Here is a 14332-nt window from a genome sequence, read left to right as displayed (position 1 = left end):
GAGTTTCCATTTAGTTTGATATTGGCTGTTGGCTTGCTGTATATTGCCTTTATTATGTTTAGGTATGTTCCTTGTGTCCCTGCTCTCTACAAGTCCTTTATCATGAAGGGGTGTTGGATTTTGTTGAAGGTTCTTTCAGCATCTAATGATGTAGCACGATAAATAAAAGCCTCAGAGACATATATTGGGGTTCAAGCTTTAAGGTAAAGATTAGAGAAGCAATCCAGTCAAGCTAGTAGATCTACCAAGGTGAAATGGCAATCCTGTCTCCTCAAATCCTCAGAGGCAAAAGGCTCTGAATTCCAGTTTCCTCCTCCTTATATTCCTTTCTCTGACCTGTCTCCACTTCTCTAGTGCCAGGATTAAAGGTGTGTGATCACAGGTGCTGAGATCACCTTTGTGTGATCTGTTCCTTTTAGGACTAGATCAATTTCATGTAGTCATTGTGGTCTTGAACTAAGAGAGATCAATCTATCTTTTAATCCTGAGTCCTGGGATTAAAGGTGTGTTCCACTACCTCCTAGCTTCTAGCTACTGGGATTAAAGGTGCTTAAGGCTGGCTTTGCTTTCTGAATCCTCAAGCAAGCTTTAATAAATCATAATAATATATAAATAATGTATAGCTAACATATATATAACTAAAATATAAATAATATATAACAAGGCTACAACTAACATAAGAAAAACTATACAATAAGTATACACAATAAATATACAGGTAATAATTACATCAACAATGTCTAGTCCATTTGCATTTAACAAATTCAGAGAATCGTTCTGTCTCTCTCTCTCTCTCTTCTCCAGTTTCTGGGCCACCTGCTTGGCCACTGATGCAGTCTCTCTCTCTCTCTCTCTCTCTCTCTCTCTCTCTCTCTCTCTCTCTCTCTCTCTCTCTGCTTCCAGGAGGTCCAATCTGCCGCTGGTATGCTCTCTCCCTCCCAGCTTCCAGACTTGTGTGTGTGTGTGTGTATGTATGTGTGTGTGTGTGTGTGTGTGTGTGTGTGTGTGTGTGTGTGTGTGTGTGTGCTCGTGTGTGCACACATGCACACGCGTATGTTTTAAGACAGGGTCTCACCATGTAGACCTAAGACCAAACTGACCTCAACTCTTTTAATACTATTTTAATGCATAATTTCTTCTCCTTTTGGCATCATTCTTGTATTTTGCCATAATTAGATTTTGATGATTATCTCTTTGTCATTATTGTTTTGTACATACCGACAATTACAATTATAGAAGATTGGATAAATTTGGGTTTGATAGTCTCCCCTCTGTTTTGCTGATGTTGTTCATTGAGAAGCACAAAGTATCTCTGTATGGTTTTAAGACTACATTTCTTTTACACATTTACTTTTTCATGCTTGTTTCACTGAATTTTACTCATTTTTGTCTTTTTTTGAAAGAATATAAATGTGGGAGAGAAAGTTCTGTACGGTCTCTATGGTATAGTGGAACATAGCGGCTCAATGAGAGGCGGCCATTACACTGCATATGTGAAAGTGAGAGTGCCCTCCAGGAAGTTGTCTGAATATATTACTGGGAGAAAAACTGTACCAGGTAAGCCATCCTAAACATGAAAGAATTTATTGTTAGTTTTATTTTTTAAAGCAGTTATTATTTTACAGATCTCCAAATGGATTCATTTTATTAATTTTAAATTTGCTTAGATAATATTTAAGAATCTTTATAATCACAAAATAGTGTCTTTTTAGTAATTTTGGGGGGAGGGGCAGGGATCCAGACAGGGTTTCTCTGACTGTCCTTTAATTTTCTCTGTAGACCAGGCTGGCCTCAAACTCATGGAGATCTGCCTGCCTCTGCTCCTGAGTACTGGGGCTAAAGCCGTGTACCACCATGCCCAGCTCCTTTATTAGTTTTTAAAATGTATTCATTATTCATGTGTCTGTGTGTTTACTGTGTTGCGTGAGGATGTGTTTGGTAGTTAGAGAATAGTTCTGTATACTCAGTTTTCTCCTCTCACTTGCGTGTGGGTTCTGGGGATCAAACTGGCAGCCAGGTTGGTACAGACAGTGCCTGTGCTTCCCGAAGCATCTCTTAAGCCCCTCTTTCCTCCTTTTAGAGAAAGTGAGTCTTTTCTCTGAGCAATTAAGTACTATAAGACTAATATTTCACTAGATATTTAAATTAAAATTTTATTGACTGGAAGTAATTACCAGCATAATTTGTTAGTAATATTGGTGCTTCGAAAGCATTAGTTCGTCTTAGGTAATACTTAATCTAAGAAAAATAAAATACGATGTTAGAATTAAATATATTTTATTGTGAATGTGTTGCTGCTTACAATTTAGAGGATGTAGATATACTAACTGTAGAATTGTCCTTTTTGTTGTGCTAGGTTTGAAGGAACCTGACAGTGACTTGGGTAGCCACTGGGTCCACATCAGCGACACTTACGTGCAGGTGGTTCCAGAGTCAAGAGCACTTAGTGCACAAGCTTATCTTCTTTTTTATGAAAGAATATTGTAATTAGCTGTTAACTGTTAGTTAGCTCATCTGTATTTTAATGCTGCAGTGGTAAGCATAACATGTAATGTGCCTTTGTAGTCTTTAGAAATAGTGCATCTTTCCAGCGTTATCTAATTTTTTCATCATGTGGTAAATCCTTTAAAAATAAATTAATGCACCAGGCTGGGCGTTGGTGGCACATGCCTTTAATCCCAGCACTCGGGAGGCAGGGGCAGGCGGATGGATCTCTGTGAGTTCAAGGCCAGCCTGGTCTCCAGAGCGAGTGCCAGGATAGGTTCCAAAGCTACACAGAGAAACCCTGTCTTGAAAACAAAAACAAAACAAAACAAAAAATGCACCAGGTGGGTGATGGCACACAACTTTAATCCCAGCAGTCAGATGAGACACAGACAGAATCTCAGTGAGTCTGAGGCCATTCTGGTCTACAGAGTGACCTCCAGTATAGCCAGGGCTACACAGAGAAACCGTGTCTCAAAAATAAAACAAAACAAATTAATTAGCTAATGCTTTCAAATCTATATTCTTAAATGTAAAAATGTTTCATGCCCCCCAAAACAAAACAAAACAAAACAAAAATATGTTTCATGTTAATTTTCATGTCATTGGAGATCCTTTCCTCAAGAAAGAAGTTTTTGATAGTAGTGGAGAAGTTCCCTTTATGATGTGCCTCATCCTTATAGATATTCGGAGATGATGGTGAATTGAATTATCCTTTCACATACTGCTTCCTAAACGTAATACAACCTTCCTGAATGCATCTCCTAAGTCTCCCATTACAATTTACTCACTCTTCGTTTTAGCCTCTTAAAATCTTGGCCCTGTTTTGAATCATACTTCATATTTTTATGGGCTTGTTATTTTTCTAGTAAAAAAAAAAAACTGAAGTAAGTTTATAGCTATGAAAGAAAAAGCATTCATCCTTGTACCACTCCACTTAAAATCATCTCAGGGCTTTGCAGTGGTATGTAATTACTGTACAGGAAATGTTGCTAGAGCAGTCTGCACTAGTGCCTAATGTAACATAATTACTTTTTCATAGTTTATGGGATTTGGTCATGTAAAAAGGAGCCACTGTAATTTTGACAGTGTGAGTTTACAAGTATTGTATTGTTTATCTTATTGCTTAGAATATTTGAAAATATTGAAACATTTCATAGTTATTTGCAGTCTGTTAAAGATAATTTGTAAGTGACTGCCTAAGGCCAAAATAAAAATATAGGTAATTGTAACACATAGAACTGGTAAATAGAAATTGATTATCCATATAGGAGCATAGGATAATTTAAAGTTTAAGGATGCCTTTGAACTACACATGACCAAATTATAATAGTAGAAAATCATATTCTTATCATTAACAAGGGAATATAATACATTTTCTACTTCTATATTTCAGTAAATTTTAGACAGGTGTCTTCATAGCCATCATTTAAAAGTTCAGGTGGGGGCTGGAGAGATGGCTCAGAGGTTAAGAGCACTGACTGCTCTTCCAGGGTTCCTGAGTTCAATTCCCAGCAACCACATGGTAGCTCACAACCATCTACAATTCAGTCTGGTGCCCTCTTCTGGGCATGTAGGCAGAACACTGTATATGTAATAAATAAATAAAAAGCTTTAAAAAAAAAGTTCAGTTGGATAGCTGGGGATATAGATCTGTGGCTGACCGCTCACCTAGCCTGTGCAAGGCCCTGCTTCAATCCCCAGCAACACAAATACAAAATTTGGGTGGGTTTAGGTTTTACTTATTGGGGCACAGGGTTTGTACTTCTGTTCCCTTTAAATGATTAAGGGGTAACACAGTATAGTTTCTTCTAGAATTCAAATGAATGAATGGTGGAAACTCAGCATGAGAAATATTACTACCCCAAAATTTAAATAATCACTGAGGTGGTTCATTGACACATTGATTGAAATGAAATGTGAGGGACTGACTGGTTCAGTATCCTAACCATCTGTGCCAGTGGTGATACAAGGGACAAATGCCAGGGAGAGAGGCTGTAAACTGTACAGACCTTTAACCAGGATTGAACCTTTTTGACATGTGTAACATTATAAAGTGTTGCCTCTTTGTGTGGATTTGTCTAATGCAGAAATTTTTAAATACCATTGCATAAATTCTATTTTTGAGTTGTGGAAGAAATTTCAATGGTAATTCTATTGATTTTTCATATTAAAGATAGTGAGTTATATTTTATCTGCAGAGCCCAGTTGTGTCCTCTAAAGAGAACTTTTCAATGTTTTCTGTTTCATTAAAATCCAATGATACAAGCTGGGCGTTGGTGGCGCACACCTTTAATCCCAGCACTCGGGAGGCAGAGGCAGGCAGATCTCTGTGAGTTCGAAGCCAGCCTGGTCTCCAGAGCGAGCGCCAGGACATGCTCCAAAGCTACACAGAGAAACCCTGTCTCGAAAAACCAAAACCAAAACCAAAACCAAACCAAAACAAAACAAACAAAAAAAAAAATCCAGTGATACAGAATATTCTAGCATCAGAACAATGAATTAGAAAAATAATTTGTTTGTTCAAGTTGTCATCTTGGTCATACTATTCCCCACCCCCTACCCCCCACCCCACCCCCAGCAACAAAAGTAAATAGTTACCGTTTTTTCTCCTAGAAAAGATACTATTAAGAGATATACTGCAGGGAGGTGATGGATATACTGTGATGGGGATATAATAGATGAAAGAATAATTTTAAAAAATAGCCAGGTGGTAGTGGCACATGCCTTTAATCCCAGCACTTGGAGGCAGAGGTAGGCAGATCCCTGAGTTTAAGGCTAGCCTGATCTAGAAAGAAGGGAGGGAGGGAGGGAAGAAAGAAAGAGGGCTGGAAAGATGGCTCAGAGGTTAAGAGCACTGCCTGTTCTTCCAGAGGTCCTGAGTTCAATTCCCAGCAACCATATGGTGGCTTCCAACCATTTGTAATGTAGTCTGGTGCCCTCTTCTGGACTGCAGGGATACATACAGGCAGAACACTGTATACATAATAAATAAATAAATCTTTAAAAATAAAAAATAAGAGAAAGAAAATCTAGGCAGGTACTCATTCCTAGCATATAACAGTATTTTATCACCCTGTAAAATGGGAAAACCTAAAATCTGTATGATTTTACACATTATTCTAGCAATGATATGCAAATGAAATACTTTTATCTATAACCTAGTGCTAATTGAGATTCTGAAGTGTACTTTTTTATGGTCTAAAGTTGGAGTGTTTTTCTTGTCATCTAAAAATGGCAGAAAATGATTTGACTATGGTATCTAGAAATTTCTTATCAAGCTTTTGTAATAGAGAAAGATCACTCAATTCTACACTTAAATTTTTGTTTTTATTTTGAAGTTCTCCAAAGCACATTTGCAGGAATTTTACAATTGTGAGCCTACCATAATAACAATAGTTTCCAGATTACCTCAGGCAACAGTGCAAATAAGCAAGGATGTTTACAGGTTAATACAACTACTTAATCTTTTGGCGCAGTGAATTTGAAAAGTAAAAGAGAGAAGCTTTTAGCTAGAAACTGGTTTACAGGGTACATCTAGCCCCAATTTCCCCTGGTTTTTCCATATTTAAAATGATAAAATGTCAATGATGTGCCAATTATGTGAATGTGACATAAATATACATCTATATTTAAGATATGTTGTTTAATGTTTTAAAAAATTATATGAAGACCACTTATTTAAGTGGTCAAGAAAGTGATTGTTATTATCAGCTCAGAGTAATATATCAACAGAGCCAAATTACTGTATCTAAAAACTTTTAGCTTTCGTGTGTGATTAATTAGTGACTTTATGAAGTAGTTGAATGAAATTTCCTGAAGATTTAGCTGTGAAATGTCATTACACATTAAATTTTTGTAGTATAAAATAACATCCTTCCTACTTTCATGAACTTTGAATACTCAGTTTATTTTTCTGCTTGACATCTGATCAAATAAACCCAAGCCAAATATGTGCAATAAAATCAAGCTATTAGATTGCATCCATTGCTTTATTGGAAAAATTATTTCTGTATTAAAATATTTTTGTTCATGTAGAAATCATCAATTCAAATGTGTTTAAAAGGCAGATGACTATTTTCAAGTATAATAAATTCATGGTATCATTCCTACTCTTATCCATTTTTACAGTATTTAAAAAATCTGTTTAACTTATTGAGCATCATTTTGCCATTGCTGTATGTATAAACATCATAATAAATACTAAATTCTTATGTTAACTGGAGTTTTTGCATTATGTATTAGTGACAGAGTTGTATAAGCATTGTGTTTACATCTATTTTAGTCCCCTTGGCTTGCTAAAACAATATATAATTTGAGGAGCTTATGAACAACAAATATTTATTTCCTACACTTCCAGAGGTCAGGAAACTCAAGATTAAGGCACAAACAGAGCCACTGTCTACATGAGGTCTACTTCAGAGTCACTGTCTACATGAAGCCTACTTCAGATTTTCTGATAATTAATGCCATCTCCATGTTTGTTCACTTGGTTAAAAGGAAAAGGAGCTTTATGACATCTCTCTTAGGAAGGTCCTTGTCATATGTATGAGGGCTTCACACCCATATACCTACTTATTTTTCTAAAGGCCCTGGTTCATGTAACTCTCACATGGTGAGTTTGTGAATAGAACATTAACATTTAGTTCATAAGCAGCCGTCATGTTTTAGGAATGTGCTGGTGCTGGGGACTGTGTCTACTAATTCTCCCACTGAGCTACATCCTCAGTCCAGAAAAAAAATCTTACATGAGCCATTTGTAGTGTCTGTCAGTGGTGAGTGTTCAACCTGCCAGCTGTTTCTTAGAATGATTTATTTAGATAGGATGTACACTAGGAAATGTGTTGTATACATGTTTAACGTTTTTGGAGTCATGAAGCTTATGATGAAAGTTACATATCTCATTTTTATTTTGGCATCTAAGTGTTGGTTGATACCTGCTCTTTGTTTGGCATTAGGGATATAACAGTGAACAAAAGAAATCTCTCAAGTGAGGAGTAATGAGAGAATATGTCAAGTGGCTGTGTCTTAGTTACAGTGTCTATTGCTGTGAGGAAACACCAAGACCAATAGCAACTTGAGGAGGAAAGGGTTTATTTAGCACTTCCACATCACAAAGAGGGAAGACAGGGCAGGACTTGGAGGTAGGGGCTGGTACAGAGGGCATGGAGGGTGCCACTTACTGGCTCGTTCTCCATGGCTTGCTTAATTGGCTTTTATTTACAAAAATTATTTTTTATTTTAGATACCAACCTCAGTCACCCCTCTCTCCCCTCTTCCTGCCCCCCCTTCCCACTCCCCATCTACTTCTCAGAGGGGGTAAGATCTTCCTTGAGGAGTCAGCAAAGTCTGGCATACCAAGTTGAGGCAGGACCAAGCCCCTCCCCTCTGTATCAAGGTTTAGCAAGGTATCCACCATAGGGAATGGACTCCAAAAAGCCAGTTCATGTACCTGGTATAGTTCCTGGTGACCCCTGCCAGACCCCCCAACAGATCCAGCCACATAACTGACACCCACATTCAGAGGGTCCAAAGTAACAGCTAGCAAAGAAGGATGTCACAATGATAACAACTCTGATAGCTAAGCTAAAGGGAGAAGAGTGAGTCTTAATTTTAGGGCCTCTTGTAACAGAAGTTGGTATTTGTCTGTCCCCAGAAAAAACATTATTTGCCAAATATTTGTAGTTTTAGAAGTTTGTGGGTTTCCTGGAAGCATTTTCTTTTTTCTTCCTTTCTTTTAATTTAGGAACAAGCTTGTTTCACATGTCAATCCCAGCTTCCTCTCCCTCCCCTCCTCCCCGGCACTCCATCAGCCCACCCAACCTCCCACGCCCTCCCCACCCTGATCCCCAAGGAGGGTGAGGCCCTAAATGGGGGATCTCCAAAGTCTGTCATATCAACCTGGGCAGGGCCCAGGCCCTCCCCTATGTGTCCAGGATGAGACAGCATCTCTCCATGTGAAATGAGCTCCCAAAGTCCATTCGTATACCAGGGATAAGTACTGATCTACCACCAGAGGCCCCATAGATTGCCCAGGCCCCCTCACTGACACCCGAGTTCAGAAGGGTGTCTGGATCAGTTCCATGCTGGCCTCTCAGCCATCAGTCTGGGGTCCATGAGCTGCCCCTTGTTCAGGTCAGCTGTTTCTGTGGGTTTCACCAGCCTGGTCTTGACCCCTTTGCTCATCACTCTTCCCTCTCTACAACTAGGTTCCAGGAGTTAAGTTCAGTGATTAGCTGTGGGTGCCTGCCTCTGCTTCCATCAGCCTCTGGATGAAGGCTCTAGGATGGCACATAAGGTAGTCATCAATCTCATTATCGGGGAAGGGCATTTAAGGTAGCCTCTCCACTATTGATTAGGTTGCCAGTTGGTGTCATCCTTGTAGATCTCTAGGAATCTCACTAGTGCCAGATCTCTCCTCGAACCTATAATGGCTTCCTCTATTATGTTATCTCTCATCCTGCTCTCCTCTATTCTTCCCCTGACTCAAACTTCCTGCTTCCCCATTTCCTCCTCTCCCCTCCACTTGTCCCCCTCTTTCTCTTAGCTCCCTCTCTCCTCCCCCCCCCCCATGCTCCCAATCTGCTCAGGAGATCCTGTCCCGTTCCCCTTCCCCAGGGTACCATGCATGTCTCTCTTAGGGTCTTCCCTGTTTTCCAGACTCTGGTGGTGGGATTGTAGGCTGGCAACCCCCTGATCCATGTCTAAAATCCATATATGAGTGAGTACATAGCATGTTTGTCTTTTTTGTGACTGGGTTACCTCACTCAGGATGATTTCTTCTAGTGCCATCTGTAACAATAAGTCTTTCTGCCAAAGCCACCTGAGTTCTGCCCGCTGCCACGTTAAGGTCCCAAGTAACACAGAGAGACTTATATTAGGTACAATGCTTCTTGGCTAATGACTAGGACTTCTCATCTGCTAGCTCAGTCTTAAATATCATAAATCTATATATTTTATAAGACCTTATCAGACACCAGCGGAAGTGTCTGTCTTCCTGGGCTCACATGGTGACTCCACTGAGAGGAGGAGGAAGAGAGAAAAGGAACGACTTCCTTCTTGCCCTTGCTTTTATATGAGTCTCCCTGCTATGTCAATTCCTGCCTGGATCACTACTTCTTTACTACATTTCCTCCTTGACGCCTAGCCCCGCCCTACTTGCTGCCTCATTGTCCAAACAGTACTTTATTTATTATTCAATAAGACAAAACACATACACAGAAGCACTTCCCCAATCATCTCCTCTTTTCTGTCTAAATAAAAAGAAGGGTAACTTATCTTTTATAATAACTGAAGAAAACTATAACCATAACTATCTGTCTTCAACTCCATCAAAGACCACAGAAGGATAATATATAAACTCTAGAATTGACAGAGACATCTTGTTGCCTGGACAGTCACCCAAAGTTCCTTTGTAACATTGGGGCATCCATCTTCAGCCCATAAGCCACAGTGTGTCTGGCACACTTCTCCATTTCAGCAGGAACCCTTCAGGACTGTTCATCTTGTTTTGTAAGTTCGGCAAGTCACTTTCTTGTGGGTCCTGCATGTTCAATTTATACAGCAACAAACAGTCCAAGCAAGAGCAGTTTCTTGCCCAAATGGCTAATCTTGCCACGTTGAAAGCAAACTGAAAGATTTTAGTTTGCTGAGAGAAAAAGTTTTGAAAGATTTTAGTTCACAGAGAGAAAAAGTTTCCCACAGGCCTTGGCTCAGGACAAGGAAGTTGGCCTCAACCTGAGGGCAGACAAACAATCCTTTTTGGGTCACACCTGGCTGGCCAACAGACAATCAAGGACTTTTCAGGGTACGTTCTATGGTTTTTCCTTTATAAAAAAGCAGGTCACAGCTGGGTGACCACTCTAACATGAGATCATACTTTGTAATCAATCACTTTGTGCCCCTTGCCTGTATGTTGATCTGTGTTTTTTTTTTTTTTTCCTATATAAGGAGCCTGTAACCCTTGCTGGGGTGTGCAGCTTTCCCGATATTGCTGACACCTGAATGCGCATTCGTTCAATAAACCCTCTTGCTTTTGCAGCTCTTGGTCTGGTTTCTTAGTCTCGGGGGCCCCTTGGGATCCTGAGGCCCTTAGGGGTCTGGGGGTCTTTCACAAACTCCATATTGAGTTTCTTCGATGCCCATCCTCCTTTCTGATATAATTGGTGTGCCAGGAGCAGTTGTGCCAGGTGTCTCATTGTCAAGAAAAACCCTAAACCATTAAAATGCCATATCTTCTGTAGGTCTTTGAAAGTTTTGAAGAATATCCATCCCAAATACATCTCTGTGTATCTAGAAAACCTAACTAACTGTAGGTTGTGACTATTATAGGTGACTATATAATCTTATTTAATTATGCATATCACAAAATTGACCTTAAATTTGTATCAATAAATGAAAATCCATACCAATGCAAAGTGCTCATTCCTATATCCTATTCCCCCTTTTTTTCCTTTAAAAAGAGATTGACTGTGCTCATTACCATTTATAACCAACCCCGTTTAAATGAAAACAAACATTTATAAACAATATTTGGGAATTTGGGCATCGTTCATTCCAAATTGCTTCCTGCTGGTTGGGGGACATGTCTATACCATGGGGATCACAATAAAACACAGAAATCTGGCTATAGTAATCTATGGCTGCATCGTGTCAAGCTGTTTTGGATGTAGGATCAGTTGGGCCATTGCTTCAGGGTGTCTTGCTTGATCAAACCATATTAGTCTGGATGGAATCCATAGTTTTCCATTTTCTGTAGAAACACAAGCAAAAACTTTTTTCCCAAGTAGCCTGTCCTTAGACTTAAATTTTGAAGTCAAAGTATTGTTAAAATGTGTAAGTTGGATTAATTCAGCAGCACTTATAATCAAATGTATTTTAGCAGCAGTAACTCTCTCCTCGGCAATCAAACAATTTAAAGACAACAATATAGCATATCCAGACTCTGTATTTTCCATCTTTAGGCAGCTTTCCTATTATCCTATTTTTACTTCCTTTTGTTTCTTTTTTTCTGAGACAGGGTTTCTCGGTGGAAATCTGCCTGCCTCTGCCTCTGCTTCTGGAGTGCTGGGATTAAAGATGTGTGCCACCACACCCAGATACTCTATTTCTTCCTGTTACTTTTCCTCTCACAAGCCTACAATATTTATTATACATTGTAAACCTTTAGAGGTTTTTCTTTATCTGGATCTGGCTTTACTGTAAATCTTTACCTTTTTCTGGTCACCAGTCTTTTGTTAAACAACGCTGCCAAAATTAAAGTGGTGGCTTTTTTAGCCGATGTCTTTCAAGATGGCGGAGGTACGTTTACCATCAGCTCTGAGAGCTGGGCTCACTGCCTTGGTCTATGCACCAAGGAGCATGCTCCTGGCTTGGAGATGTGGTCACTGCCACTGCCAGCCGCCTGGGGCATGAACCCGCGACTCTGAGATTAAGAGTCTCATGCTCTACCAATTGAGCTAGCCGGGCCTCTTTAAAGGGAGCCCTGCAGTTTTTCCACTTATGCTGAGTCAGAAAACCTCTTTTAAAGAAACCGCTGGAGTCTCTGCTTGTCTCTACCAAAACGGAGACCACCCAAGAAAATGCTGCTAACAAGAAGTCATGCTTGTCTCTGTTATTTTGCTGCTAAAATCCCTTTTTAAGCTTCTGTGAAGCTTACATGGTAGTTCATAAGACTACTGCCAGCTGCCTGGGTTCCACCAACACTTGACTAGTCTCAGGAAGGCAGCTTGTGGCGGTGAGAGCCCAGAATCCTAACCCTGGAACTCTCGAGGACTTCAGGCCGTCTTGGGAGTGGGATGGCACAAGCGTATGGAAGCTGCTCCAATGCCATGAAGCAGCTCAACAGGGCAGGCTGTGGCGGCAGGTTCTCTGCTTCCTCTGGGAACGTTGGGGGTGTGGGGTTATCCCACTTCTGGCACCATTCTGTTACAATAAGTCTTTACTCCAAAGCAGCCTGAACCCTGCTTCCACGTGGGCGCTTTCTGCCAGAACTGGAGTTACAGACAATTGTGAGCTGCCATGTGGGTACTGGGAATTGAATCAGGGTCCTCTGGAGGATGAGCCAGTGCCCTTAACTGCTGAGCTGTAACAGGGCCCCCAGACCTTTGGCCCTGAGACCTTAGCACAACTGACTCCATACTGTAAGTAGCATTCAGGCTGTAAAACTCAGCTTGTAGACAGCACCATCTGCCTAAACAAGAACAAAGGCCTAATCTACCAAAGTCAATAGTTCTGGGAGAGTCTCTAAATGTACTAACCTTGCTTTTTTGGCTTCTGTAGTTCTGTATCTGACTATCTGTTAATTGAAGTATGTCAAACTAGGACATGGTTTTTGTGCTTAAAAACACCCTAAGAAAGACTCTAGGCTACTCTGGGAGGGATCCCAAACACCCAGTGCAATAACCAGACATCTAATAAAGACTTTCTATTGGCTTAAACCCATGTCTGGTGATTACTCCACAATAGAACAATTTCTCCAGCCCTAATAATTCTCTCTCTCTCTCTCTCTCTCTCTCTCTCTCTCTCTCTCCTTCCTCTCCCTTTGGCTTTTCAAGACAGCCCTGAAGGGATACTCCCTGAGCCAAGACACATGGGGGTGGGCCTAGGCCCTATCCCAAAGGATATGACAGACTCTGAAGACCCCCCCTATGGAAGGCCTCATCCTCTCTAGGGAGCAGAAAGAGTAGGGTTTTAGTTGGGGGGGGGTAGGGGAGAGGGGAGGGAGAGGGAACTGGTATTGACATGTAAAACAATCTTGTTTCTAATTCAAATAAAAAAAATGGAGAAAAAAATAAAAAAAGATGGCGGGGGGGGGGGGAGAATGAAATACATCTTTGCATCATTAAAACAAATGTTCCATAGCATAAACAAATGTAACACACCTTAAAATAATATTCCACAACACAAGGTGGGTTAAACTGCATTAAAAATGCCAAATCCCAGTTGTCTAAAACAACCAAGGTTAGGCATGGCATAATGAGGCACACCTTTAATCCCAGCACTTGGAGGGCAGAGGCAGGAGGATCTCTCTGAGTGGGAGGCCAGCCTGGTCTACAGAGTGAGTTCCAGGACAGCTATTACAGAGAAGCCGTGTCTCAAAAAGCCCACCTCACTTCACCTCACCAAAAACCCAAAACAAACAAAACCAAAAAGAAAAAACCCAAAACTATTTCTTATTTAGAACCCACTGCATCTAGACACTCTCCAAAGGAAACCATCCCCTGTGGCCAAGAAGAGAGTGTTGAAAATCCTCACTCTAACAATTGTTCTTTGCCTGGAGTGTGTCACTCAGCCCATTGGTGGTAGTCATGTGACCATGTAGACGGTCTGGAAGGAGAATGGAATGTGTGGGTTTACTAGAGGTCTCTCTCTGTAAGGTCACCAGGCTCTTCAGCTTTTCTTTCACACTTGGCAACACAATGACTCCTTTTACGAGAGTCATAATCCAGGTGGTTTTATCCCCCAAGATCAGATCTACATGTTGTCTCTGCTGCTCTGAAGATCCAGGAGCCAAAATGTTCTATTTCCTACATAACTTCAGGAACAGTGTTGGAACAGTAACCATTAAGTGTTCTCATTCAGGAAGAGGGAAGATTGGATAGTGCCAGGAGCATTTACTATGGAGTGGGGTAGATTCACCGACTTTCTGACTATAAATCCTGAGGGTCTGTGTGCAGTTAACACCTTTGGCTACATCTGAGTGGCTGTTGTAAAATATGACATACTCACAAGTGACACAGGTTTCTAAGAAATGTCCTTGTTCAGGAGCTGTTTATATACTAAAGCTGTCTTTAGTATATAATTGTGATGCCTATTTTTAGTTGTCAACTTGACTACATTTGGAATA

General features: G+C 40.4%; 1 protein-coding gene across 5 annotated transcripts in view; it reads left to right on the top strand.

Moving 5' to 3' along the window:
- Usp45 (ubiquitin specific peptidase 45) overlaps positions 1-2650 on the top strand; it is a 72766-nt gene extending 70116 nt beyond the window's left edge. For all 5 annotated transcript variants that reach the window (XM_027403458.2, XM_027403459.2, XM_027403457.2 and 2 more), the window contains 2 exons: positions 1404-1557; positions 2357-2650. In XM_027403458.2, the coding sequence (XP_027259259.1) occupies positions 1404-1557; positions 2357-2487 (285 nt within the window). In that variant the 3' untranslated portion in view covers positions 2488-2650. The remainder of the gene's footprint in view (positions 1-1403; positions 1558-2356) is intronic.
- Positions 2651-14332: the final 11682 nt, after the last annotated feature.

Source organism: Cricetulus griseus, chromosome 2 (assembly GCF_003668045.3).
Source record: "Cricetulus griseus strain 17A/GY chromosome 2, alternate assembly CriGri-PICRH-1.0, whole genome shotgun sequence".
NCBI classification, from domain to species: domain Eukaryota; kingdom Metazoa; phylum Chordata; class Mammalia; order Rodentia; family Cricetidae; genus Cricetulus; species Cricetulus griseus.
Note: the sequence above shows the minus strand (reverse complement) of the source record. Positions and strands in the feature narration are given on the sequence as shown.